Source organism: Mauremys mutica, chromosome 2 (assembly GCF_020497125.1).
Source record: "Mauremys mutica isolate MM-2020 ecotype Southern chromosome 2, ASM2049712v1, whole genome shotgun sequence".
In the NCBI taxonomy this organism is placed as follows: domain Eukaryota; kingdom Metazoa; phylum Chordata; order Testudines; family Geoemydidae; genus Mauremys; species Mauremys mutica.
Genome location: NC_059073.1, coordinates 272,909,112 through 272,936,905, shown reverse-complemented (window position 1 = coordinate 272,936,905; position 27,794 = coordinate 272,909,112). Strand labels below are relative to the sequence as shown.

The window sequence follows — 27,794 nt, the reverse complement described above, 5'->3', positions numbered from 1 at the left end:
ATAAAAACTTGGTTTCATCAGTAACATACTTAGTTTTAGGAAGCTTCCAAACTGCACTCACTTTTCCGTTGTTTTGTCTTTTACAGTTTGTTTAGGTCAATGCATCATGCTAGGAAAGGCTTGTATACAAACTGGAACCAAATTAACTAAATCAGTTTTAATTAAAAACTTTAAAGTTGTTTCAGTGCAAGTCTGTGTGAAGTCTTATTTCAAATAGTGTCCTGTTCCGATTTAATTTAAATTGTTCTTTTCCCAATTTAAATTAAACTGAAATAGGAAACTCTTAATCTGAAATAAGTATCCATATGTAGATTTGCACTTAAACTGTGAATTAAAACTGATTTAGTTACTCTGGTTCCAGTTTGAGTATAGACCAGCCCTTTGTGTCTTAACATATGTTAAATGTAACTTTGTCCTTGATGTGCACGAGGACAGTTATTTAAAAACATGTTAGCTGGTTTTAGTTAACCCTAGAGATTAGTGTTAACCATGACCAGCTAATGTGTTCTTAAAGATCACTTGTCCATGTCTACACTATTTACTAAATTATTTATCATGTTAAGTAAAACATATTAGTACTGTCTAATATAATATACTTTCCCAGTGGAGCTGTGGCCTAATGCTGCACTTCATTTTAAAACGTAGTTTGCTTAAATAGATTGTGTGTACTGAAACTGTTTTCTTGAACATGGGATGAAGTGGTTAGTTCGGAACAGAATACTTTATTCACATGGTAATACTTGCATAGCTTACCGAAGTGTAAAAATGACCGAATCCTAGGATCGTTGTAATAATACAGAAATATTCTTTTCATCGGTAGATCTTAAAGTGCTTTGTAAAGGAGGTAAGTGTCAGATGGGAAAACTGAGGCACAGAGAGATATATAGACTTGACCAAGGTCTCCCAGCAAGTCAGTGACAGAGCTGGGTATAGAACCCTGGTGTTCTAAGTCCCAGTAAGGTGCTCTATCCACTAGGCCACCTTCTCAAGCATTTGTCAGGAGAGACTCACAGTATGCTAGGGGTTCTTCCAGTAACTATTGGTCATTGTTGTCTATTCCTGATTCATTGATAGATGCTATATTATGTGGTGTTGAGTCTACAGTCTTTTCATAATTTAAAGAGCAGTGCTCAGTTTGGATGTTCTCTGGGTTATGTTTGACCAGTTTTAGAGTTTCACTTAATGTTTGAAGTTGGGAAGATTGGCATTGCACTGCTTGTGTGTGCCATTTGAATAGCATTTGAGTTTTTGTGATGTATAGAATCATAGAATCTCAGGGTTGGAAGGGACCTCAGGAGGTCATCTAGTCCAACCCCCATTTATTATAGAATTTAAAATAATTGGAGATATACCAATCTCCTAGAACTGGAAGGGACCTTGAAAGGTCATTGAGTCCAGCCCCCTGCCTTCACTAGCAGGATCAATTTTTGCCCCAGATCCCTAAGTGGCCCCCTCAAGGATTGAACTCACAACTCTGGGTTTAGCAGGCCAATGCTCAAACCACTGAGCTATCCCTCCCCTCCAAATTGGATATAGTATAGTGGATATGTTAGAGCTCTTACAAATGCTTTGAGACAAGGTGTTGTATAAATGTTGGATTATTCTTGCTAGTACTTGAGTGATCTTACTGAGAAGTGTTACCCTTGGAGAGTCCTTGAGAGAGAGGGTGTGTGTGTGTGTTTCCAACTGTTTAACCAAGAAAACACAGTAATCCAATAGCCAAGTAATGTACACACGAGGTTTATTGCTGTTAGAGGTTAGTCTATTTTAAAAAATGAAATCTTAAGAGCATAATAGCAATTTAGCTACTGAGGGTTTTCAGCACCTGGATACTGTTTATCCAGTACCTAACACAGTGAGGTCCTGGCCCATGAATGAGATGCCTAAATTCTACCCAATAAGAATAATAACTCCTCAAATACTCATAGCTTTTGTATTCACTTGGATTCCTCATTGCTTCTTGATGATCAAATAGCTGTAGCCATAAAAAAAAAGCCCTTTTCTGTTTGATTTACAAGAAGATTGCATCCTACTGTTAGATTTGCATTGTGATGCATAAATTTGAGACATCCAGAATTGTTTGGAGGGAGGTAGTTTGTATCTTGCTAAGAAATTAAGATCTGTTGAAATAGCATGGAGGCCACTTAAACATATCTTACTGGAATATCAGGGAACAATTCACTGAAAAAACGTTGTGCCTTCAAAACTCTTGTATAAAGTTATCGGGTCACTGCGAAAATGTCATTCATATGAACTAGTGTGCTGTTGGATAGCCAGTGTTGTACCTAGGGAGGTGAGCTTTATTTCTGTCAGTTAAATTGAAGCAATAAAGACATGCTATGAATTTGTCTACTGGGTAGATTTAGAGATTTGTGCACCTTCAGTATATCAAAATTTTACATTTTCTAGGTCTAGCTGTTGTCAGAGGCTAGATACTGCACTGTGAGATCATATTTAAAAAAAAAAAAGCCTTCAACACTTCTGTATTACTATTCCAGGTGAAAAATAATCCCTTAAGAGAGAATAAATTCATACATTTAAGAGGATGGTGTCACTTTGCTTTACAGTGGGAGGCACTGAGTTAGTATCATATGAGGTAGAGCAGGGGTCTCAAACATGCAGCCCGCGGGCCGCATGCGGCCCGCGGAGCTCTTCCCTTCGGCCCGCGGAGCTCCCCAGGGGAGCTCCGCAGGGGCCCCCAAGAGAAAAGCGGAGGCTCCCGCCTCCGCCCCTCTCCTGGAGCCTCGGCGCATAGAGCGCCGAGTCTCCGTCCGAGCGCCTGAGCCCCGCCCCGATCCGAGCCGCGTGGGGAGGGGGCGGGGCTGGGAGCTCTGGGCTGAGCGCTGCGCTCGGCGTGGAGCTCCCAGCCCCGCCCCCTCACCACGCGGCTCTGAGCGGGACCGCCGGAGACGCGCTCGGGTAAGGGGGGGGGGGAAGCGGGACCCGCCGGGGCCGGGCTGGGGGGGGGGGGGGGAAGGGAAGCGCTCAGGGCTGGGGCAGAGGATTAGGGTGTGGGGGGATGAGGGCTCTGGCTGGGGCTGAGGATTAGGGTGCAGGGTCCTAGTGCCTGCCCTCCGCCAGTACTGGCAAGGAAGGCTTCCCTTACCCTGAGCCTCTCCAACCCCAAACCCTCAGCCCCAGCCAGAGCCCTCTTTCCCCCCGCACCCTAAGCCTCAGCCCCAGCCCTGAGCACCCCCACATCATGAACCCCTCATCCCCCTGCACCCTAATCCTCAGCCCCAGCCAGAACCCTCATCCCCCCACACCCTAATCCTCTGCCCCAGCCCTGAGCGCCCCCACATCATGAACCCTCATCCCCCCGCACCCTAATCCTCTGCCCCAGCCCTGAGCGCCCCCACATCATGAACCCCTCATCCACAGCCCTCACCCCACACTCCAAACCTCTTCCCTAGCCCTGAGCCCCCTCACATCATGAACCCCTCATCCACAGCCCTCACCCCACAGCCCAACCCTCTTCCCTAGCCCTGAGCCCCCTCGCATCATGAACCCCTCATCCACAGCCCTCACCCCACAGCCCAACCCTCTTCCCTAGCCCTGAGCCCCCTCCTGCATCATGTACCCCTCGCCCTCAGCCCCACAGCCCTCACCCCTGCACTCCCTCCTATCCCCAAACTCCGTCCCAAAGCCTGCACCCCACCCCCTGCCGCAGCCTGGAGCCTGCATCGAGCACAGAGCCTGCATCCAGACCCCCTCCCCCACCCAAACTCCCTCCCAGAGCCTTAGGCAGTAAATCTAAGTGCGTGTTTTGTCCTTTGAGTGAGGTGCATTACTGAGTGTATATATTTATTAAAACTGCGCGTGCTTAGGGGAGGAGGTGGAGAAGAGACAGGGCAGGGGCGGGGCCTCATGGAAGGGGTGGATTGGGGGTGGGGCCAGGGGCAGCAAGGGGGCGTGTCAGTGATGCGGCCCTCGGGCCAATGCACTAGTCCTCATGCGGCCCTCGGGGTCATTTGAGTTTGAGACCCCTGAGGTAGAGCATTAGACTGAATCTCAAGAGACCTGCGTTCAATTCCTAGCACAGTCATAGACTTGCTGTGTGTGACCTTGGGCAAATAATTTAATCTACCATTTGTGTCAGTTCTCCATCTATGAAATAGGGATAATAATTCCCTGCCTCCCATATAATTATGAAGCACTTGGATACTATGCTGATGAGATTCACATAATTGTTATTGGATGATAAATATTATACTTCAGATTTCAGCTAGGCTAATGAAAGTTGGAGCCCTGAGATGGGTCTGGGGCAGTATTTACTGCCTCTTCGGCACATGGGAATGAGGTCTGGGCTTTTCACCAGTACATTGCACTTGCACTTCACGGGTGGGTTCTCTTCCTGTTTTTCACATTAGCCTTTGTCTAGTTGGCTGAATCCTATGGCTAGTAGCTTCCTAGTTAACTTTTAAAGCCATGGCATTTATAAAATTTATGAGTCATTTGTCAGCTGGCCTAATGGGAAGTTCACAATTACCATCCCTGGAGAAGTTCCTTACCCTTCTAAAAGTAACGGAATACTGGAAAAAATGTAGTAGCTTGTTACAGCAAGTAAATATGTTGTCACAATAGCTACTGAGAGTTTACACTATCACTGTCAGGGTTTTAAAGAAAACTGCATTGTTAGTTATGCCATAATAAAATGTATGTATTGTGTGTGTAATGTTGAAATTGACATTGCCTGTGTTGCAGTCTACAATTTTGTTTTCTAAATTATAATATGCTACAATGTATGTTGAAACTAAATTAGTCTTGTAATAAGTGTCAAGTAGATTAATTATTTGATCACCCTTACAATGCTTATCCTTAGCTTGCATTGCCATTATGGTATCTGATATGGCATAATGTTTAAATGTGTATTGATTTAGAAGAAACAACTATTCTTTTATCCTAAAAAGCCAGTTGGCCTGACTTTCAATCTGCAGCACGCTTGGAACTCCCACTGAATTCATGGGAGCTGCAAGTGCTCAGTGTCCCTGAAAATAAAGTGTTCACAGAATACCTCAAAATGGAAGTGTTGTATTCCCTCTGATTCCTAGAGCTATATGCACACTGAGAACATATCTGCATAAGCTCGGAATTAAATTTAAAACTTTTGTTAATTTCAAAATCAGTCACATATAATGAAAAGCTTGCCAAAAAATAATTAATCACTCTTATTTTCAAACATCACCTGTGGGAAAACAATGACTCAAGTGTTTGACATCAACATATTTCATGGGACTTCATTTTAGCGATTATCCTCCTGTTCAACAGTAATAAGGAAATTTCAGATCTAGTTTATTATGCACTGCACACTAAAATAGCTAGTTATTATTCTGAAACTTAATGTTTGATAGGGAGATATTCAAAAGTACTTAAGGGATATAGGAGCAAAAGGTAATGGGACTATTAAGTTCCTTATTTGCTTTTGAAAATCTTCCTCTAAAGTATTCAATATCAAAATAGATGGAACTTAACAAAATTGAGCAGGGAATGAGGAAAATGAACTTGGTTCTTAGGTAAAAGAGATCTTGCTGCAAACTCTTCACATTCTCCCTGACCACCTCCCTGTTTTTTTTCCCCAACTCTTACGTTGTTTTGAATGAACAAAAAAGGAGATGCAGTGCTTTAGTCATTCCATCTGCACTCTGACACTTCCTAGAACGGATTTCCTCTCTGGCTTGCAGCAACAAGCTTGCCCCTTGCATTCTTTCCTTGCATTACACAACTTGTTCAACTCCTGAACAATGAACAACAGAGAAGAAACATGCAAGCAGAATAGGTTGATTGTTGCAGTAAGTTACTTTCTGAAAAGAATGGAAGTCTAATTTTAATTTGCACCTTCATTTGAATTAGTGACTGCTGCTTCATCACCATAGTCCAATAAAGCACAACAGTGATTTGTTGCACAAATCTGTTCCAGCTCTAACAAAATACTGTAACTGAGTCAATATATGGTAACTTTCATTACAGCAAGGTAGGTGATAGAGCTTTACTTTCTCACATTTTAAAATGTTTATTAGTTGTATCAAAAAAGGATAATTGAAATATATGAATAATATGGCATTGTAAGAATAGGTGATTATTCACAACGTAGGCTGTTCTCTAGAGTACATCATTTGTCCCTGCTTGTGCTGATTGGTAGCAAATGAGTTTGATACACATCTTTATTATGTCAAGGCTTGACAAATCACTATGGGAGAAAATACTATCCAGGCATTTATTATAATACGTGAACTGTCCCAAGCTTCTTGGCAGAATGAGTATAGATACTCATTGTGCTGATTTTTATAGTACATGTGTATTAGCACTCAAACAGCATTGTAGCTGCATTTTAAACAATATCACATTATTAGATCCCGCTGCTGTTTTCCACAGATAGTTTGTTTGTTCTTGATCAGCTGCCCCCCTTTTACACTAAGAATTAGCTTTGAGAAGTTCCATTTGGTTTGGGACCAGGGTTCAGGAGGCAGGTGGATCATTGACCCATGCTGGCTCTTCAGCCAGGTAGCACTATCAGCAGAGGAGAGATGGGTATAGCTCTTTTTTTCAGAAACCATTGATAACACTCCTTGAATCAGCAGGAAAAAAAAGCCAATATACTTGACTAATCAGACTAACTATATAACATGACAATTTAAAGTCTTTCTCCTTGTTTGGGTCAAATATGGTGCTTAATATTGATGTGTGGTTATTTTTTTTGTCTGGCATGTTTTAGTTACTAAAGAGTTCAAGCTAAAGATGTGAAAGACTTCGGTTTATGTGCTGTTTTACTAATCAATATTTAATATGGTTTTCATAGGATATGTAACATGACACTGATACTCTGGACAGGTAACTTTAATTGTTTGAAAGCATTACCTAATAGGGGGCATCCAGGTAACTGCCAGTAATGAGCACCTTTATTATTTTATGCTGTAGGATCATATTGCCAAAGATCTTTTTTGTGAAGCCTATATTGTGATCACACATTTACCTTTTACAAAGTTGTAAAAATGATTTTTTAGTTAAAATGTTTTCATATTTAAAACATTTAAAGGGATACTGTCAACTTAGCTAATTCAAACAGTCAATTGTTTAAACAAATCTTAAACCAACACATACTATTTAAATTTAAAAAAAAATCCTTAATTATCGGGGTTTTTGTTGTTGTGCTTTGCTTCTTTACTAAAGGTTTTTATGGTGGACACGAGAGCAACAACTCTGAATGTACTTAAGCCGATCCCTTCTATTTCCCCTCCCCTCCCTCTGTATGCACATGCTTGCCTGCTGCCTCTTCAATGTCAGCTTTGCTGCTGCTGTACTAGTAAACACCTTCATGCAAGGGCTTGGGAAGAGTGCATGTGAACTGTCTTCAGAGTAGTGCATGAGTCTTGTGGTTGTGCTGGTGCATGAGAAAGAGAGTGTGCAACTGATCATCAGTGCAAGTGTTAGAATGCTATCAAGTGGACAAAATAAACTGAAATAGTAGAGAAATGTTTTCCTCTAATCTTTCAGTTATTGTAATATTAGGTGTAACAGTAGGTACACATTTTTCAGAGAGAAATGATTTTTTTCTCCCAGTTGACTGTATCAAGTTACTAGTCTGTTTTTTTTCCCAATGTGAAATGTATTGTTATGCAGCTGCCAGAACTAGTGGGGGAAAGAAGTCTAGAAAGGACTGTTGTGAAGCAGTCTGTAAAGACTACCAAAATGAAATACCTTGGCAACACAATGGCTGATGAAAATTAATAAGCCAAGGCAGTGCACATTGAGGGGAATAGCGTAACCTCAGTGCTACTATCTAGGCATCCTTGTTGATCAAGGACAATGACTCAAAGTGAAACATTTAAAACTGATGAAAATAAATTGTTGGGTGTATGTTAGAGTTGTTTGCTACATGAATCCTATTTTTATATGTAACTAAGTTTCCTTTTATGTGATAAATAAAAAAGGAAACTTGGGTGAAATGAGAAACATCCTACACAGAAGTACAGTTCTCTCCCTCCATCCCAATGATTTTGTGAACTTGGTTGTGACTAGTTCCTTCTAATAAACCACAAACAAAAAAGAGTGAGGGGGCAATGTGAAGTACGCAGTGAGACTTACTGGAAATATTTTAGTAAAGCGAAGATACTGTTGTAGCCCGGGTTTTATTTTAGATTCATTGTGGGTTTGGTACTGGAAGACAATTTAGTGGGACTCATAGAACTGAGATGATGCATCAAGGGGCCCAAAACCTCTAAAAAAATAATCTTTGTATTTTAAGTAAGGTAGGGGTGTGTGTGTGTGTGTGTGTGAGAGAGAGAGAGCATTCAAGCCTTAACTAACAGTTGGAGGCCATCAGATTTTTTTTTAACTACACCCCGTTTTTTATTGTTTTTTTAAAAATATATATATATAAAAAAATCAAAGCAAATTGAAGGACATTGTCTACTTAGCCCATAATACTTTTCAGTAAGTTACTTTTGTCATTGACTGAATATCTGATAATGCAGGATTTAAAAATGCTGAAAACCAAATGAGTTAACATGTAATCTTGTAAAGAGTGTGACGGTGCTCATTCCTAGCTTGCTCAGGCTTTAGTATTTTGGCAGATCTGAAACTGGAGATGGCCAGGGATTTGATTTAATTTTTCTTCTGATTAACTTCTTTAGGAAGTTCAGTTCATAGCTCAGCCTTAATAGCTGTGCCAACTCTGCTCTCCTTTTGCTATTCTTTGGGTTGTGATTACTTTTTCAGAAATCATTAAGGCTGGAGAATGAATAAGATTTTCAATTACCTCAATGTTACATTATCAACAAAGTTTTAAATCAGTGAGAACTTTAGATATTTGAATTGCTTTATAGTAAAACTGAGATTGCACAAAATTAAATGTTTTGAAACTGATACTGAAACCAGTTTTAAAACAACTGTTATAATTCCTGGATTTTTTTCAAAATTAAACTAAATTTTTCACAGCAAAGTATATGTTCTCCAATACTTTATGGAATAAATAATTTGATTTTCTTAAATTGAGAAACACCGTGGGTCATGCATAGTAAATTTAGCTGGAGAGATACTGTCAGGTATATAACTTGGCTTTTGTTTAAACAGCCTTAGGAAACCTAATATTTATAGAAATGTTTTGACTAACTAAAAATTAAATGAAATTGACTATAAACAAATGTGAAACTGACAAGGCTAGTTTCTCGGTGCAAGCTGAGTGAATGTTGGAAAAACTAGATTTTCAAATTTTTCAACCTTATTTTAAATTACTAGCATTAGAGGTAAAAAGCAAGCACGCTTATGGAATTGTGTAGACTAACAAACAGTGGTTTTATATATTTGTAACCTGACAGTGTCCCTCAATTATCAAGTCCCCGTACTTTCATTTTCCAGCTGGGTTTTAACTTTGCATGTGTTTCAGTGAAATACAATATGAATATTGGTTGTTTCCTGGAAGCATTTTGGAGCTATCTCTAGATTTTAATTTGGGAAGTAGTTAGTAATTACAAGATAGTAAAATTATTTTTTTCATTTTGTGGTGGGTTAGTAATGAATGAAAAGGTGCAGTGTAATGTGATTCCATTCTCTGCTTCTAATTATTCAGATGCATATATTTAAACTCTTAAAAATTAGTTACTTAAATTACAGCTCTAACTTTAATAGAAATCAGTCCCTCCTGGAAGGGCTTACTGAAATCTAAAATAAAACTAGAATTCAATAGACCTAAATGTTTCCATTCCAAGAAATAATTTTTACTGTGGCCTGATATGTAGGGCAAATTGTAATGCTTAATACTTGTCCTTAGTTTATCATAGGCGCCTCAGTGAAGTTATTTCCTTGAAGTAATGCCCACAGAAAGTGGAAGTTGTGCAGCTGCTCGGCAAGCAAAGCAGAAGCGCAAATCACACAGTCTTTCTATACGAAGAACCAACAGTTCTGAGCAAGAAAGGACGGGATTGCAAAGAGAGATGTTGGAAGGGCAGGTAAACTTAACAGATTGATATTCAAGAACTAATTTCTTAAAACTCTTTACAAATAAAGAATGGAACTGTCTTATTTCTTTGTGTACAGAAAAATAAGTACGGACTTAACTCATGAAGAATATCTAGTTAAATTGGAACTTTAAGTGGACAGATGTTAATGGAAAAACTTTACAAATTATGCTGTAATACCTTGCCATAAAATAAATGCCCCTAAGAACATAGCCTAGCCACATTTATTGGGAAATCCGTTTTAACAGTGAAGCCATGTTAAAAACAGTCTGTACAAATCATGCTCAAGTATAAATGAGATCATTGTGCACTTCCTTTAGGGCAGGGAATGACAAATCCAGGATTCTTGTGTAACCTTCATTTACCTGCCCAGAGCTCTGATAACAGATACGAACTTGACTCCATTTTAACCTGAAGTGATTTTGAATGCTTTAGTAACACACTTTCAATACACATGTAGAGTTTGTAAGGAAACGGGGTGGGAAGAACATAATGTAAGTAAGTTCCAAACAGCCATTAACTTCATATACTGGGCAATATGGACTTGGCAAAGAATATCAAACTTCTAACTGGATTGTCCAGGACAGATGACTTTTGAAATATTAAAAACAAAATATCAGAAAAAGAAGTCTGGACTTCGTTGTAGTCACACATCTTCAAAGGAAAAATAGGTCTAACTGTGCAAGGCTCTCTGAAAAGTTACCCTCGCTGAGGAGACAAAGGTATATTGCTTCATTTTGCTAGACAGAAGCAAAAATCCTTGTAATCAAGCCCATAATGTTACTCATTTAGAGTTGGTAACAACTTTTTTTCTAAGTTTTGGGTTAGTTTGTAACTTACTTCTAAAGAAACCTGTACTGTGTTTAACTTTATAGTTAGTCTGTATTTTTTCAGCTCATTATATAAACATCCATTTTTGTGTGTCATATTTTCTGAAGTACTGAGTAGGTATTGTCCTTTCTGAGACTATTTTCTTACCTTCCTTCCTGACGTAAACAGGCAGTGATAAGGGACAGTTGAGATACTGGCCTAGCAGAGAGGGCACATTGGGTTATTTTGGATTACTCCAGGCATGGTCTAAAAGCAACCAGGACAACAAGGGCAAAGCTTGAGAGGTTAAGAGCTGCTGACAATTTTACTTTTATATGGTAAAGATTAAAATAAATTAAAGATCTGTAGTTTTGTTTAATATCAAAGAATACAAACAGTTAGAAGGCTGTTAAGCTAAGGGTATGCCTACACAACAATGTAAGCCTAGGGTTAGTGGGACTTGAGTTAGCTGACCTGTGGCTTGAACGTCTACATTACATTTTAACCCTAGATTAAGGATTTTCTGACCTGTAACTAGGGCTCTTTCTTTAGTTGTAGGCTCCTGGTAAACTTGCTAAACTCTGCTGACAAGCACGTGTGTGACACTGTCAGCTGGTCTACATACAAACTTTTAATGAAATCTGTTTCATAAAACAGATTATTTCAGATCAAGTCTGTGTATGGACACTTTTATTTCAGAGTAAAAGTGGTTCAAATCATTTTAAGCTAACTTGCACTAAAGGTAACTACATTGATTTAAATTCACATCTTTTGTTTCAGTATAAGTTTGTTTGTAGACCAAATTTGATTTGTCTCCTTTCTTTAACAGTTGTTCTTGTCTATCCCCAGTCCTGTCTTGTCATAGATTGTGCTGGGACATTAATTTTTTTTGTTTGTACAAAACTGAAGTAGTTTTTGAGGCTAGAGGTTGATTAAAGTGGCACATATATTGGCATAGTGTCATCTAGTCAATCCCCTTGGTATCCTGATTAGATGAAATTTTATTAATAAATATGGTAACTTGTTCCATTGCTGAAATTTATTCTCTCTCTCTCCCCCCCCCCCCAGTATTACTTGTTCTGTCCTCAGTGATTGCTGACTGTAGTGACTTAACTTCCTGATTGTGTTCACTTCCCCACCAAGTGAAGTAAGCTGTTGTTGCCTCTGGAGAAGCCTTTTATCCTCAGCCTAAGCATTCAGATGAAAAGCTTTCTCCTTAATAGCCTTTGAAGCAGTGGACAGTGTAGCCTGTTGGTAGTGTCCTTTTCCCTGCTGGTAGGTAGTTTCTGACCTAAATTTTAGATTGCCCCTATTTTATTGTCAGCTTCATAACAGAAATTGGGACTACACTCACTTGCTTTTGTTGCCTGGCTCTGTTTTCCTTGTACTTGATACAGTCTGCTCAGTGTGCTTTTTGTAGCTGCTTAAACTAGGAAATAGAGGCAGAGGTTTGAAATTTAAATGATTAAAAATTTGGATTTTGCCTCTTCACTTTTCTTTTTATAAAATGTTTTGTGATGAATCCCATTCTGAAGTTTGCAAATTGGAACTTGAGTCTGGAAGTTAGTTCATATTCTCAATGTACTTGTGACTATGTTGCACGTATTGCATACCTTAACCTAAACTCATCCAGGTGTGCATAGCATGGACCTGTAGGTGAGTTAATGTTAGATTATTTTCAGTTTTCAGCCTTAACATTGCATTAACATAGGTTTATGTGGATTTAAGAGATGCTGTCACTTGGTGATCTTTATCCTATTTATAACATATCTTGCTGGTTCGCATTTTTTCCAGAGATGACATTATTTGGAGTGTCTGATTAATCTGTCTTTGGAGAAACTTAAGTTTGTTTACTTTTTACTGGCAATTGGAACACCTGGTCAGGCAGGCGATTGTGGTTTAAGGGCTCAGAGTTTTGAGCTATGCAGATAATTTCCCATCTGCTTAAAACACCCACAGGTATTACCAAATTTGCTTCTTTATATCTTGTGAGTGTAATAATTTTCACTTTAGTGAAAACTTCTCTAAAATAAAACATACAACTGTCAAACTGAAAATGTAACACAATTAATAGCTCACCCTCAGTTGTTGTGTAATATCAACAACAGAAGAAAGGAAAGAGAATGGCTCAGCCATAGTGCAAGGATGTTTTACAGTTAGAGACATAATGAATTGCAAAACTATATATTTGAGGCTAGGTAACTGATTTGCATAATCATGGTATATAGCTGTTTTTTACACTGTTCTGGCTATTTATAATCCTCCTTCTCTAGTACACTTTTTTGTATTTAGCAGTTCTAAGTAGTTTGTCTTCAACAGGCAGTTGCTTTAGCTTCACTCCATCTAAAGAGATTCTAGCATGTATGAGAGAAGATTAAAACAAAAAATGTCCTGTAAAACTGATGAAAGTGAAATGATATCTTTTAAAGAAGCCAAATCCTTTTGATTCATTGCCGACTTCCTTCTGTTTTACTCACCATCCTCTCAACAAGGCTGCCAAAGAGATTGGTAGCAGAATTATTTTTATTAAAAACAGCACATAGAAATCCCACTGCTCAAACAGAGTGTGAGAAAATTGCTTGTCCAAAGACATTACTATCTAAATACATAACATGTAGAGTGGGAGAAAAGTACTATGTATCCCCATGTTGCAGATGGGCCAATGAAACAATGAGATTTGCCCAAGGTCAATACAGGAATTCTGTGACAGAGCTTAGAGTTGAACCTACATCATTTAAGTCCTTGTCCAGTGCTTTTACTACAAGAACACCCTTCCTCTCTTGAATAACTGTCATATTTGTGTATACAGGGGAGTATCCCAGCTCATCTATTTGAATTCAGTTCTGAATATAGTGTAAAGAAATGTGTTGCATTTACTATGGAGAGAAAAGCCTTGATGGTCTGTAGAGAGGGAAGGAGATTATTAGAAATAATGAGATGAAAGGAGAGAGGAGATGGATGATGGGTGGCCAGAATAGCTAACTGTTCAAATTTAATTTATAAAACCATTTATACAGGAAAAAACAAGCAGCATCTTGGTATAAATTGCCCTCTAGCAGAAAATAAAAAATTCATTTAACCCAACAGGTTTGATATTTGTCCTTTACAGGCGCAAAAGCATGAAAATTAAGTCATTATTACATATGTGTAAAATACAGCCCAAGAGTTTTCTTGCTTGTGTTTTACATTACAAATTCCAATTTTCCTCTGTACTGGAGAATGGGAGAACTGCTGAGATTGATTTAAGAGATTTGAAATTGGTGCTGTAGTTTCCCTTTTCCAAGGAGAGGTTTAGTCAAATTGTTTATACTTTTGAGTTGTTTAACTGAAGACTCCAGATTACTAGTTGAGAAAGCTCTTTCTGAAAGAGTAAACATCTTCTCCCCTTTTAAGTTAGGTTTGGGAAGCTACACTTAGATTTCAGTGCCACTCACACTTGTGAGTCTTGTGTTTTTGTTGAAAGTTGGGAGAATAATTTTCTTATGGTGGTTAACATGGGTAGGTTTTGGGGAAAGTTGGTGGGTTTTCCCCCCTTTTTAAATAGGGATTTGAATGAAGAAAATTTAGAAGGCATTGTCGAAGAAAAACTTAGTTCTCACTTTTTGGTTGGGTGCAGCAGAGTCAGATACTTTATTTTCTCTTTACAATTGTATAGAGGGAGGGAGTGCCCTAGGACACAGGGTTGCCCCAGTCCCAGGCAGGTCTCTCCACAGGTAAACAATTAAAGCAAGCATTTATACTTTGTTACATACAATAATAAGCAACAGCTGCATTTTGTTTATACATAGGCCATCTTGATATCTTATTTTTCTCATTTCTATTTAGATGCCAGTCTACATTCCTCATTATCAACAAAAGGTCGCAACAACTTCTCACACAGTTCTTTCCCACTCGCCTCACACAATCCTCGCTTCTACAAATCTCGCATTAGTAGGGTTACAGCTAGCCTGACTCTTGCTAACAGAGACTGTCATGCATTAAGATCCCCTACAAATCCCTGTCAGTTCTTTCTCTACTTCCACAGCATTAAGGTAGCATAGAATGATACAAAAGGAGCAGAGGGACAGGAGGCTTGAACAGGGTGATGGTAATGCGGAGGAGTAGGAAAAAATGAGCAGAGAGGTGGTAGGCAGGGGATAGCTATGCAAAATCTTGAAGCTGAGAATGAGGAAAATTTTATGTAGAAGCTGAAAGGAGACTAGTAGAAGACTTGAGAGTGAGTAGTGTTAGTCATGGAAAAGAAGATTTTTAGCTATGGCATTTTGCATAAACTTGAGCAGCGCAAGAGGAGCTGTAATAGTCAGTGTAGGAAGCAAGAATTTTAGCCATGGAGGTGTGGATGACTGAAATTTTGAGATGTCAGGAAATCAGATGTGATTTGCTTACAGCCTCTATGTGTAGGGAGAGACCTGAATAGAATCACAAGTTGAAAACTTGGGTAATTAGGAGGATAGTGATATCAAATGTTGTAGACGAGAGGAAAATGGAGTCCAGTTTTCAGCTACACTGTGTTTGGGCTGATGCAGAAACATTACATGCTAGATTGGCTCCATTCCCCTATTCCCTTTCTTTCAATTCAACTTGAAAGTTTATCTTGGACAAAGAAAATAAACTCCCTTCTCTTCAATTTAATTTCCAGTTTTCCAGTTATCATAATGCTGCATTATTTGGGGTGCTAACACTACTGGAGAATGTTTTGTTAAAAGCAAACTTTCTTTTGGAATTTAGATGATAAAATCTCATGCAGCCAGGAGGGTATGAGTTGACAGCAGTTGAACTTGTGATTCCAAGAAGTCTTGGGGTTTCAGGCTTTTAATTATTACAGCTAGAATTACTTGAAGTTAATGTTTTTACTTTTGCACGTGTATCTGCTGACTTGCTCTATTAAAAATGTAATAAGAAATTAAAATATACGGTGTTGTAAGTTACAGAACTTCATAGGTATTGAATAGCTTTATTTAAACAATCAAAATACCAGTTAAAAATCTCAGGTCACCACAATGAAGTCCCATATTTTGTCTTACTCTTCAGCATCAGACTAAGTGAAAATATAAGCATGCTACAATAGCAAAATAATTTACATGTTAGACTGTGATTTTTTGCATTGCAAGTTTGTGCTCTGCTAACAAACTAGTTTTAATAAAGAACATAATTTCTGAACATTAATGTCTTTGGTCCGCAGCAATGCAACATTCATATTATATCATAACTTCAGTATTTACAGAATTAACAGCTGATAGTTTTTTTAAAAAGTAAACTTAAAACTTGGTATCAGTGTTAACATTTTTTCCCCTCTAGGATACTAAACTTCCTTCATCTGTTCGGAATACACTTTTGGAGCTTTTTGGGCAAATAGAGCGAGAGTTTGAAAACCTTTATATTGAAAATTTGGAATGTGAGTATGATTTTCTTATAACTTGAAAACAACTATGTGGAATTAGATTATAGTAGGATTCATTGTGGTCATAAAATATTCTGTATGCTAGAAAGTAATGTACTCTTATTTAGGACGTTTCAAACCGCCCAAAATCATATCCCTAAATTGGAGTCTGTCCCTTTTCTGAAAAAGTGCCTTGGGATCTTTTCCCCAAGGAGTTAGAACTCCTGTTGTCTTACCTGAAAGACAGAACTCTGACAGCATTGTGCTCCTTAGCACTATACTGGGGAATTGTTTCAGTATTGACTCAGAAGGGAAACCTGCTGTCTCCCATACCAGCAGTACAGCTTCCTGCATGACACACGTATTTTTAGAGGTCTCCAATCAAGGTATTAATTGGACCTAACCTTGATTAGGTTGTGAGATCAGATAGGATTATAGTTCTAGAATGTCTACAGGCCATTATTTGTTGTTAGTGTGGGCTACTTTAGTAAAGAGGATTCACAATACATATAATTAAAAGAACATTGTTGCAAAGTCAAGCATGCAGAAGTTGGGAAATGTCTAGGGTCTTGTTTGAAAAAAAGTATGTGATCATGTAATTTAAGACTGCATCATAGTGCATGTTCACAGCTCCTTGTTTCCAGCCATTGTGCCCAGCCATTCGCAGTTTCCCTTCCCAGCTCTTCATCTGATCTCTGTCCCTGCCCTGGCCTACCATTACGTCCCATGCATGTTCCCCATCCCAAATCTCTCTAATTTCAGTGTCCGTCCCGTCCCCCCCACATACACACACTCCTGTACTCACTGTCACAGTCTCCTTGCCGGGGCTCTCTCCCCAGTTACTCATTTGATATGTCTCCTCTTCCACCTACTGGCTCCCAGTCCTACTCTCCTTGTCCAGCCAGTCCCTCCTCCCTTTCCCCCTGGGCTCCTTGTGCCAATTCTACTGAACCAACAGGTCTGCTTTGTCTCCCTGTACATTCAAATCAACCAGCGTCCTCCTCCACTCTTCTGGGCTCAGGCAGCATGGTCATTGAGAGCGTGGGGGTGGGAGGGGGGAGAGTGTCCCTGATCTCTTTAGGTGCCCAGGCCTGGCACAGCCTCCAGCAGCCCAGAGCTGTAGTTTCAGAGAAAGTACAGCTCAGTTCTAGGCTGGAGATTGCCCATTGTGGACGGAATCTTCAGGGAATTTAGCTGCTCAAATCTAGGTTTCTACTGAATATGTGCAAACTTGCTATTTTTTTTCCAGATGCCTGTAATTTGGCCAAATATTGATGGATTTTCAGAGAAACAGCAAACTGTACATCCCTGGCACAAAGACCACTCTGCCAAATTTCAAGTCTCTGCTCTAAAGTATGGGAGTGTTAAGAGCTTTTAAGAGAAAAAGTTCTCAGACTTGAACTTGGGCAAAATGTATTTTTCCCTGACCTTGTTCTCTGAAGTGTCTGAATCATTTTGGCTGAAATTTTCTAATAAACTTTAGCCTGAAGCAGACACCAGGCATGGAAAACTTCAGTCGGGCAATTAAGTTTGGCAAAGTTATAAACAATTGAAAACAGTGTTTTATCGTAGGAAGTATTGGGTAACCTTAGTTAGTAGTGCTACCAGCCCTGCTTATAAAAAACTGTATAGTATAAATGGTGAGTGTGGGTAGTTTAGAGAAGTAATGGTAAAAGTACATTGTGCAAGACTGTATGCACACAGTATCGGAACACTTGAATGAAACACATTAAATGTATAGTACAAACATCAAATTCTTCTTTTAAAAATAAGTTAATCTTAATTAAGATACTTCTAGGAATAAAATGCGTTACTGCTGGGAGAATTCTGTGCCAAAAATTAAAAATTCTGTGCACAATATTTTAAAATTCTGCATATTTTATTTGTCAAAATAACACAATACAATCACACCATTATTTTTTGGTCATTTATTTCCAAATACCAGTCAGTGAGTGTGTCTGTAACAATACAGACAACAAAGGTTCAGGAAATGTTTTTTGACAAATTCCTTACTAGGCATATTTAATACAGAACTGAGTAATAATTCATTTAAACTACTGTTCTGTATTGTATTTCCTGCACTCCACAAAGCAGTGCAGAGGCTGGGAGGAGTCAGGGGTTACAGAGGAGCTGAGGGAGAGGCAAGTAAATTGCTGTGAAGGACCCTGGGTGTGAACTTGGAGGGTTGTTTGGTATGGGTGGGGAAAAGTATGGAACAGGTGTTTTGTGGGGACAGGGAGGGATTGTTAGGGAGCTTCCCCCATGCAGATCCTGGCTGACCCCTAGCCTCTCCCATTCTGTCAGGCACATCTGCCCCTGTCCCCATGTGTTCCTGCATCCCCATGTCCTTGCACCCCCTGTCCACATGTGTCTCCATCCCAGTCAGACACCCACTTCCTCCATCCCCATGTGGCCCTGCACCCCTGTCCCCATGTGTCTCTGTGCCCCCACACAGCCACTCCCTTGTCCCTACGTGCCCCTGAACCATCCCCCGCCACCATGTTGACCTGCACCTCCACTCCCATTCAGCCCCTGCCCCAGTCTGTCCTCCCCCACCAGCCCTTATGAGCCCCTGTCTGACCCCCCACCCCCAGCACTCCCATGCTGTCTGTCTCTCCATAGCCCTTGTCTCCTGACCTGTGAAGAAGGCTCTACAGGCTCTTTCTCTTCCCTAGCTGGCTGGGAGCTGCTGTGTTCTAGCACCACAGCGCCCTATGGTGGGCAAAAGGTGGAACTGCAGCAGCATTTTGGCAGAAGCTTTTTTTGAGCAATTTAAAATATGCGCATACACAGTAGTGCAGAATTCCCCCAGGAGTAATGAGTGTTCTTGTTTAATCTTATTAGCTTCAATATGCTGTTGCCCTGCTGTATCTTTTTGATTTTCAGCAATGCACTAACTTCAGATGAATAGCATACAGAAGGAAAAACTCTGCTTTATAACTTAATAGAACCTAGAAATGACTTGCTATTTGTGGATGAAATAACTGCTATGAGGCCACAGACTTCCATTTACTTCCTGAATTTCCATTTTTTGAGTGGAGTTAGTTTGATCATAGAATCATAGACTATCAGGATTGGAAGGGACCTCAGGAGGTCATCTAGTCCAATCCCCTGCTCAAAGCAGGACCAGTCCCCAGACAGATTTTTGCCCCAGATCCCTAAGTGGCCCCCTCAAGGATTGAACTCACAACCCTGGGTTTAGCGGGCCAATGCTCAAACCACTGAGCTATCCCTGCTCCCCCATGGGTTCTACCCACATTACAGGTATTGTCCTGTTAATGTTCAGTCACATCTGCTAGCAAAGGTAATGAGAAGTGACAAGACTAACTGGCAACGTTTCCTTGGAACCTGGGTCAAGGTTTATCTTTGGTTGGGAAGTTCAGCATGACATTTTGTCTCTGTTTAGAACATGCAGACTGCTTTTATAAGATTATAATAAACTACGCTTGTGACTCAAAATAGATGACTTAATACCACAAAATTCCTTAGAGTACAGTATTTTAATTATGTGCTTTTAATTGCTTATTTATATTAACTTTTTTGCTACTGTTAGTACGTCGAGAGATCGATACACTTAATGAGCGCTTAGCAGTTGAAGGACAGACAATTGATGGAGCTGAACTGAGCAAAGGACAACTGAAAACAAAAGGTAAGATAAATATTAACAAATATTAGGTTTTCTGTAGCTTGCCTTTCCTACTTAGCTTAACAAAATTTACAATTTAGTTAAAGGGAATTAATACCATTGCACAAAGAAGTTAACAAACCTATTACCCGAAATATTTCCCTTTGAACTTATTTGTCTCAACAGCCAGTCATAGCACCAGTCAGCTTTCACAGAAATTGAAGACCACTTACAAGGCATCTACCAGCAAGGTATGAGACAAACTAAACCTCTCCTTAACGTTCATGTGTACTTATGAGACTAATATGGTTGTTTTTACATTATAACATATTGTGTGTTAAGCAGTATAGTTCAATTTCGAAATAAACATGCCTAGTAAAGAATAGTATCTATCTTGGATTCAGCAATTATCCCTTCAGAAGTGCTATACTAAACTTTTGTAAGATATGATTTTTAAGAAGGCTAATAGAAATTGGAGTAGGGGGGAAGAGATTTTATGACAGTGTAAACTACAAAAGAGTTATTGTATTTTCATGTTGAAAAAACAAAATTAAATAAGTTTTGACTATGAGGACTTCTTTGGGAATGACCTTTAAAACTATCCTTAGAAGGCCTTGCAGTTAAATTAATTTAATGTGGTTTTGAGCTTTGTCCTATCACAGGTTGTCTATTCTTGATCTTCAAGTATGTGATAATGGATAGGATCCCAACATCTCCATCATGCTCCTTTCCAATTGGCAGATAGTGCAAGAAGGGGTGCCTATCTCTCTGCACAGTTGCCACAGTCTTCCCATTTATGTCCCAACTTTGACATTTCTCTCCATTTTTGGTCTTATTTTTCTGTATTTGTCTATCTTGTGTGTTTTATCTACTCGTCTTTTGTCCCTCCCATTCCCAAACCACTAGGTGTCTACACACTGCTCTTTTTTTGCTTGGCATGAGGATTATTCATTGGTAACTTCCTGGGGAAGGGCAGCAGAGGTCTTTGCAATGAAAAATGGCGCCTGACCTTGTAGATTAAATACATGAACTGTTCCCGTGGTTAGCTTCATTATGTGCTGCTGTGGGAATATAGAGGCATTGTGGGAGGTTTTTACAGAAACTGTTTACTACTCTACTCAGAAGTGTGGGAACATGGATACAGTATGGTGAAGCTTATGCACTTTTTTCAGGCCCCACTCTCTTCTCTGCTCTCTTTTCCCCCTTGATTTAGTCTGACGATCTTAAAGGCCTGCCAACAAGCTGGGAAAACATTAGTATAAGAAAGTAACTGCTAAAAATTAACACACTGCTAATTTTTTGGGTGATTCAGAGTTAACATTTTGTATGTAATCTAGATAAATAAAAAGTAAGGAGATGCACTGGGCTGACTTTAAAGTCTGTATTTAATGTGCATGGATTTCTTTAGACAAAATTCATATACAGGAGAAAAAAGAGGATAAGAATGGGATGTTGTTTTTTTTATTATTTAGTCCAATCTAACAAGTTTGTTCCTTTACTCCCTGAAGACTTTTATATAGTTCCTATTGTCGTGGATCAGTGTGAATGTACTGATGTGATGAGAATATACCCCCATTTTTTGTAATGCATAAGTTGCAAATTCTTTAACAAGGCTGGTTAAAATCTGGGCAACATAGGATTAGTTCTACAGCTGTTTTGTAGTCACAGAATAGTATTTTTCATTTTGATGAATATGCAGAAATTACTGTTTGTAAAGCAGGTGTTGAATACTTATCTTCTCTTAATTGCTTGCAATGTAGCACTCAAATTCTTTCCCGGGGAAAGCAGGTGGATCTCGCAACTTCTACGTGGGAAGCTGGGAAATATGGGGTGGAGACTCATGGGTAACTGCTTTGCTTCCCAGTGTGCCAATATGCATGTACAGCTAAGTAGTGGCGAATGGTGGAACATGCAGAATCTCATAATTTTTCATGGGTATCATAGCTGTCAACTGTGCCATGTCAGAAGACTTTACACTCGTCATTGTTACTCATTTACTGCTCTTGCTTGTAGATACAAAACAATGAATCAGAAGAGTAAAAAAGACTGCAGAGCAGGTAGCATCTCTTCCCACTGCGTTCTGCAGAGTTTAACCTCTGCAGTTGGTGGGAGTGTGCTCATTTTGAACAGTCACTTTTCTGAGTGGGAAGGTAGTCACTCTTTCTTTGGCTTTGTAAAACAAAGAAACTATCATGTGCTTAGAGACAGAAGTTCAAGAAAGATATACAGAATAATATCTGGTTAAGAAAATAAAACTTCTCTTGCACTCAAACTCCATGGGAAAATCTGCCAAAGAGCTGTAGGATAGCAAGAAAATGGCTAAGTCAGAGGGAATGGAGCCTCAGTTTCCCACTTTGAGTGTCAGACTGCTGTATTGTGCTTCACTGATCAGGTTCTTCATTCTTCTTTCTACTTGATGCTGTACTGTAGTTAAATGCAATTTTGACATTCGCCTTTCGAGGCGTAGTAAAGGAATAGTAAAATATTCCAGTAAATAAAACCACCTGTGTTTGAAGTGGGAAAGCAAAGGAAAACAGATTTGGTTTGTCCTGTAAAGATAATATCTGGTACAGAATTCTTATTCCTGAGTTTTAGCTCCTCAGAGTGGCACATTAAAAACTGCCCAGGCTTTAAAAGATTTTTTTCACTAAATCAGTAATAGTGGTCTTGGCTGTGAATCAACCATCAGTGGTAGCCACACACCAATCTGAGGAGAGTCAGCTACTGTGTTTGAACATTACAGTCAATTCTTAATTGGTGGTGGTGGTGGGGCGCTGGGACGGCTGCTTCCAGAAAACTAAGACAATCCCCAAAGAACTCATGCATAGAAAAAAATCATGGCTCAAAATCAGAAACCACAAACTTAGAATTCTAACATAAACACCACCTGAAACAAACCCATCAAATTTGTGGGAAGTGCCAAATGGTTTTCAGAGAAGCAGAATTACAAGGTAAATAACTAGCTCTTCCCGTTGCCTGGGGAGGTTGTGGAATCTCCATCTCTGAAGATATTTAAGAGTAGGTTAGATAAATGTCTATCCGGGATGTTCTAGACAGTATTTGGTCCTACCATGAGAGCAGGGGACTGGACTCGATGACCTCTCAAGGTCCCTTCCAGTCCTAGAAAATCTATGTGCACCATTTTTAACAGAATTCTTACTCTTGAAGAGTAAGTAATTTAAGGATTTTTCTAACAGAAAAATGTAGCAAAGGGCTTTAAAAATGAAGGCAAATGCCAGATGCTCAAAAGTATGGTGTGTCTAAGTACATGGCGTGACAAGCCTGCCTTGTTGAAGCTCTTTTCCAAAGAGACTTTAATGACAATGGGAAGAAAATGCATAAGAACTTAAACTGACAGAATCTTTTTCCAAAATTGATGATAAAATAACTTTGTCTAGGTTACTTTGTAATGGCATCTTCAAGGGGGAAGTGTGGGTTCAAGAGCCTAAAGGTGTGTGTGTGTATATGTAACTTTGAAATTTGATAAACAGTTGAGAGGTATGTTAGTCCTCTTTCTGTAACTTACTTCTACTATTCTGCTTTGCATACGTGGCTCCATTTTGTTTTAAGGAGTATATTAAATCTGAAAGCTGCATTTTTAAGATTTGTCTTGAAGGTTTTATGATTAATTCTGCAGTATGGAAACTACTAATCTCTACCTTGTTTTGTGAGGATTAACCTGTTTTCTTTAAAATGCATCCTTAAGTGATTGTTGCTTCTTTTGATTTGAAGCTGTTCTGTTTATTAACAATTTAATTTTGACTTAATAGAGGATTTCATCATTAGAGGACAGACATGCAAAAAACCTGAAATATTTTAATTCTCAATATTCTTCCAGGCTTTCTCTGTTTTTTGAAGTCTATCTTTCCTGGAACAATTTCACTTTGTTTTAATCATGTGATATTTGAATGCCATGTCTGCCTTGCTTAGTCATCACAGATTTAATAGAATTTCATTCTTAATAATATTTTTCCTGAGTAAAACCTCTGATAGAGGAAATTCTTTGTAGCTGAAATATAGAATTAATTAATTAAGATCTATTTGCTTTTAAGTCCAGACATTTTAGGGTTTGAATTAACAAGTGTCTGACTACATAACTTAAAGTATCTGTTCATAATTATACTTCTGTTAAGAATTTTTTCAGGATGTATCATTTACAGAGTTTGTATCCAACTTTGGGGTACCATCTTCCTCATAGTACACTTGTTAAATGAGCCCCAAAGCTTGTGAAAATGAAGGAGTAGTCCCTACAGCATAGATGAGCAAAGCTTGGTTTTTTTATCCCCTTTGTATTGGGGGATTTTCTGTTTATACAGGCTTAGTTTCAGCATATCTCTGGAAGTCTGTCATGTTCTGGCAAGGCAAATCATATTTCTATCTTGCTTTCTCTTCTTTATATATTCCACTTCCCTTTGATGGAGTTTATCCAATTCAGATACCCTAATATGGATGGGTCAACACTGTTTTCAGTGTTCCTGCAGTAATATAATCATTTATTTTTCTGTAAGATGGGTATATTTCCCCTTGGTTCTGTTATCTGCTTTCTTGTTCTGTTAATGCTTACCTAAATACTAATTTTGATTTAATAAGAAGTTCTTCATAACAGCACTGAATCTGAGGGAATGTGACTCGCAAGTGGCTCAGATATAACTTTGTTAGCCTCTGATTTTTTTGACACTTCTGTGAAAAAATGCTTCATTATCATGCAAATAGAACTGCCTGCGTATGCTTCCGGGTTAATTCTTACATACTGCAAAATGTTAAAGACTTAAAGCTAATTGAATTTTTTTTGCCATTTTGAAGAAAAGTGGATCAACATTTTTGGATTTTTTTACACATTTTTGGCAGCTCTACATATGGTATGGAAACAAATTTCCCCAGACTTATATAATACAATACAGGTCACATCAGATAGCAAAATACAAGCTATCCTCAGACCCTCAGGCACATAACCATTTGTGGGGAGGGGAAGGGAAATTCTTATAGCCAAGGACCTCCTACCAAACTGAATGGAAAACTTAGACATTGGACCAAATTCTGCTCTGTGGTATCTGTGCAATCTCATTGTATTGCATTATTCTAACCCAGGACAAAATGTGTCCCACTGTCTTTATAAGAAAACTTCAAATATTTATTTTTCTTCAGTTAAAGATCAAGAAACTCTTGATAAATAATGAACCATAAGAAAAGTGAGAGCTGATTATAAAAATGTTATCTATTTATGTTAACAAAGGCTGTGTATACTGCCTTTTTTGCGGTGATTAATAATTATCTGCAGATTGATAGGAAAAATAAATTGTTCTCTCTGCTGTTATAGATTGTATCCAGTTTCAAAACTACAACATCAAGGGCAATCTGTCAACTGGTGAAGGAGTATGTTGGCCACAGGGATGGTATTTGGGATGTCAGTGTCACGAAAACTCAGCCAGTCGTGTTGGGGACAGCATCTGCTGGTAATGTTTTAACTCCGGTATCTCTCACAATGTTTGTGTTAGATTCAGTAAGTGTGATTAGATTTAAAGCATAAGTGAAAGTTTAGTTGCATTCTATATATGAGAATGTCTTCATGGGTCTTTTATGTTAGATCTTAATTAAATTGCATTTGTTTGGCTAACTGTCCTTTCAAGTAGTTTATATAGTTACCCTGATAATAGAATTATATTAAGGAGGTTCAGCATCTTAAGCTCTCTAAACAAAATGAAATGGATTTATCTGAAATTCTGTTTAGCCGGGCATATGTGGGAAAGTTCAAGCATCCTACTTGAGTGTTCGCCTTCAACCCTGTGTTAGCAGTGATCCACTTACAATTTAATGGCTATTCAGTGTGCTAAAAGGAATGGACATAGTATCATTTAGGAAGCTCCTTTTTTTCCCATTCAAAAGTCCTATAAGGTGGTTTTGGGTTGTTGTTAACTTTGAGTGTACTCACATGGGATACCACAATTGAGGGAGATGACTTATTGTTAACTGTGTACATATAACCTGTGTCTGGTTTTGTGTGTATTAATGAGCCCTTTGGGAAGCAGTATCGTTAATATAGTGATGACAGTTCTCTTCTTTGTTTCTGTGGGATCCAGAAGTGCCGTAGTGATTGCTTCCATACATTTAATTGTATGGTGTCTGAGCCGTAAAACTGAGAGTAATCCCTGGCTTTTGATGCTACTTAAGCATCTAGAAACAGCTGAAGATCTGTAAGGATCACAGATTGAGGACCTTATTAATACATATTCTCCCTCAGTTGAGAGGCAGATACTACAGCTGTCAGTTCACACTTAAATGTTTTTTGTCAACACCAGCATCACCTCCATATAAGCCTCTATCTTGGATGGGCACTGAGAAAGTTTCTTCTTGGTTGGATAATATGTTCTACTTGGTGCTGCCTTAGAGAGTAGATCAGCATGTGGAGATGCTTAGTGGTCTTCAGTATATGGAGCTCTTAACCTGTGTGCCCCACGGACTGAACGGGCTATTGCTTCTAGGTACAACTGAATTGTTTTAATTAATTAAGCCCTGTGTGTTTTAGGTCCTCATTGAACTTAGAAACATCCTTTCTCCTTTTGTTGCATTTCTGCAACAGATCAGCATGGATGCTCTTTACTTGCAATCTGAGGACTCCTATCTGTTGAAAGGCCTTCTTGAGTGAATGAAGCAAACACTCTTGTGGGTTCCGTTTAAGTTGACTTATTTTTTCCCCATCACTTCAGTTGTGCAGTGTTTTTAATGGCATAAAAACATCCTGAAATTGATGGGTAAATAGTTCCATTCATCTTTTTCTAAGTAATAGAATACAACTTCTAGAAGTAGATCATGCCTGTTAAAACTCATCTCAAAGTAACTTGATTTAAAGTAGCAGCTTCCTGTTAAATGTTATAATTGACACTAACCATTTTTTTCAAGTTGCAGTGAATGGAAACTTTGAAAATACAATGCAGCTTTCCTTTAAATACTTAGTCAATTGAAACTTATTTCATTTGTCCTGCTAGCAATTACACTTTTCACTGTAAGGCTTGTATAATAGTAGCTGAAAAATAAAATTTTGCATATACTTGAAATGCTTACAAATGCTTCTGCTTTAACCTTTGTAGACCATACTGCTTTGCTGTGGAGTATAGAAACAGGAAAGTGCCTTGTCAAATATGTAGGGCATGTTGGATCAGGTAAGAGCATACGAGGTGCTTGGAGTGGTGTGTGTATGTATGTATATGCATTTGTATACACATTAATCTTTCTATAATGGTTTCCATTATAAAGGTTCCCAACTCTATTAGAAAACTCCATTGTAAAGGTTTCAGAGTGGTAGCTGTGTTATTCTGTATCAGCAAAAGCAATGAGGAGTCCTTGTGGCACCTTTAAAGATTTACAAATTTATTTGGGCATAAGCTTTCGTGGGCTAGAACCCACTTCATCAGATGCATGAAGTGAAAAATACAGGAGCAGGTATAAATACATGAAAGGATGGGGGTTGCTTTACCAAGTGTGAGGTCAGTCTAACTAGATAAATCAATTAACAGCAGGATACCAAGGGGGGAAAAATCTCTTTTGAAGTGGTAAGAGTGGCTCATTACAGACAGTTGACAAGAAGGTGTGAGTAACAGTAGGGAGAAATTAGTATTGGGGAAATTAAGTTTAGGTTCTGTAATGACCCAACCGCTCCCAATCTTTATTCAGGCCTAATCTGATGGTATCCAGTTTGCAAATTAATTCCAGTTCTGCAGCTTCACGTTGGAGTCTGATTTTTAGGTTTTTGTTGTTGAAGAATTGCCACTTTTAGGTCTGTTATTGAGTGACCAGAGAGATTGAAGTGTTCTCCTACTGGTTTTTCAATGTTATGATTCCTTATGTCAGATTTGTGTCCATTTATTCTTTTGCGTAGAGATTGTCCGGTTTGACATACATACATACCGGTACTACATTTATTTAGTTTATATGCAGAACACTTAAACATGATGAAGGTCCAAAATTATCATGTTAATACAATTCCATCTAGCTTGTATTTCCTTAGTTTCTAATAAGAAGGTCATGTGAG

At 38.7% G+C, this 27,794-nt stretch overlaps 1 protein-coding gene across 3 annotated transcripts in view; it reads left to right on the top strand.

The window, feature by feature from the left end:
* WDR37 (WD repeat domain 37) overlaps window positions 1-27,794 on the top strand; it is a 61,884-nt gene that overhangs the window by 1,494 nt on the left and 32,596 nt on the right. For 2 of the 3 annotated variants that reach the window (XM_045005411.1, XM_045005412.1), the window contains exons 2-7: window positions 9,767-9,944; window positions 16,062-16,158; window positions 19,697-19,792; window positions 19,955-20,019; window positions 25,086-25,221; window positions 26,854-26,925. In XM_045005411.1, the coding sequence (XP_044861346.1) occupies window positions 9,807-9,944; window positions 16,062-16,158; window positions 19,697-19,792; window positions 19,955-20,019; window positions 25,086-25,221; window positions 26,854-26,925 (604 nt within the window). In that variant the 5' untranslated portion in view covers window positions 9,767-9,806. Of the gene's footprint in view, window positions 1-6,796; window positions 6,829-9,766; window positions 9,945-16,061; window positions 16,159-19,696; window positions 19,793-19,954; window positions 20,020-25,085; window positions 25,222-26,853; window positions 26,926-27,794 lie in introns of all 3 variants that reach the window. The other variant, XM_045005410.1, reaches the window with a different exon arrangement.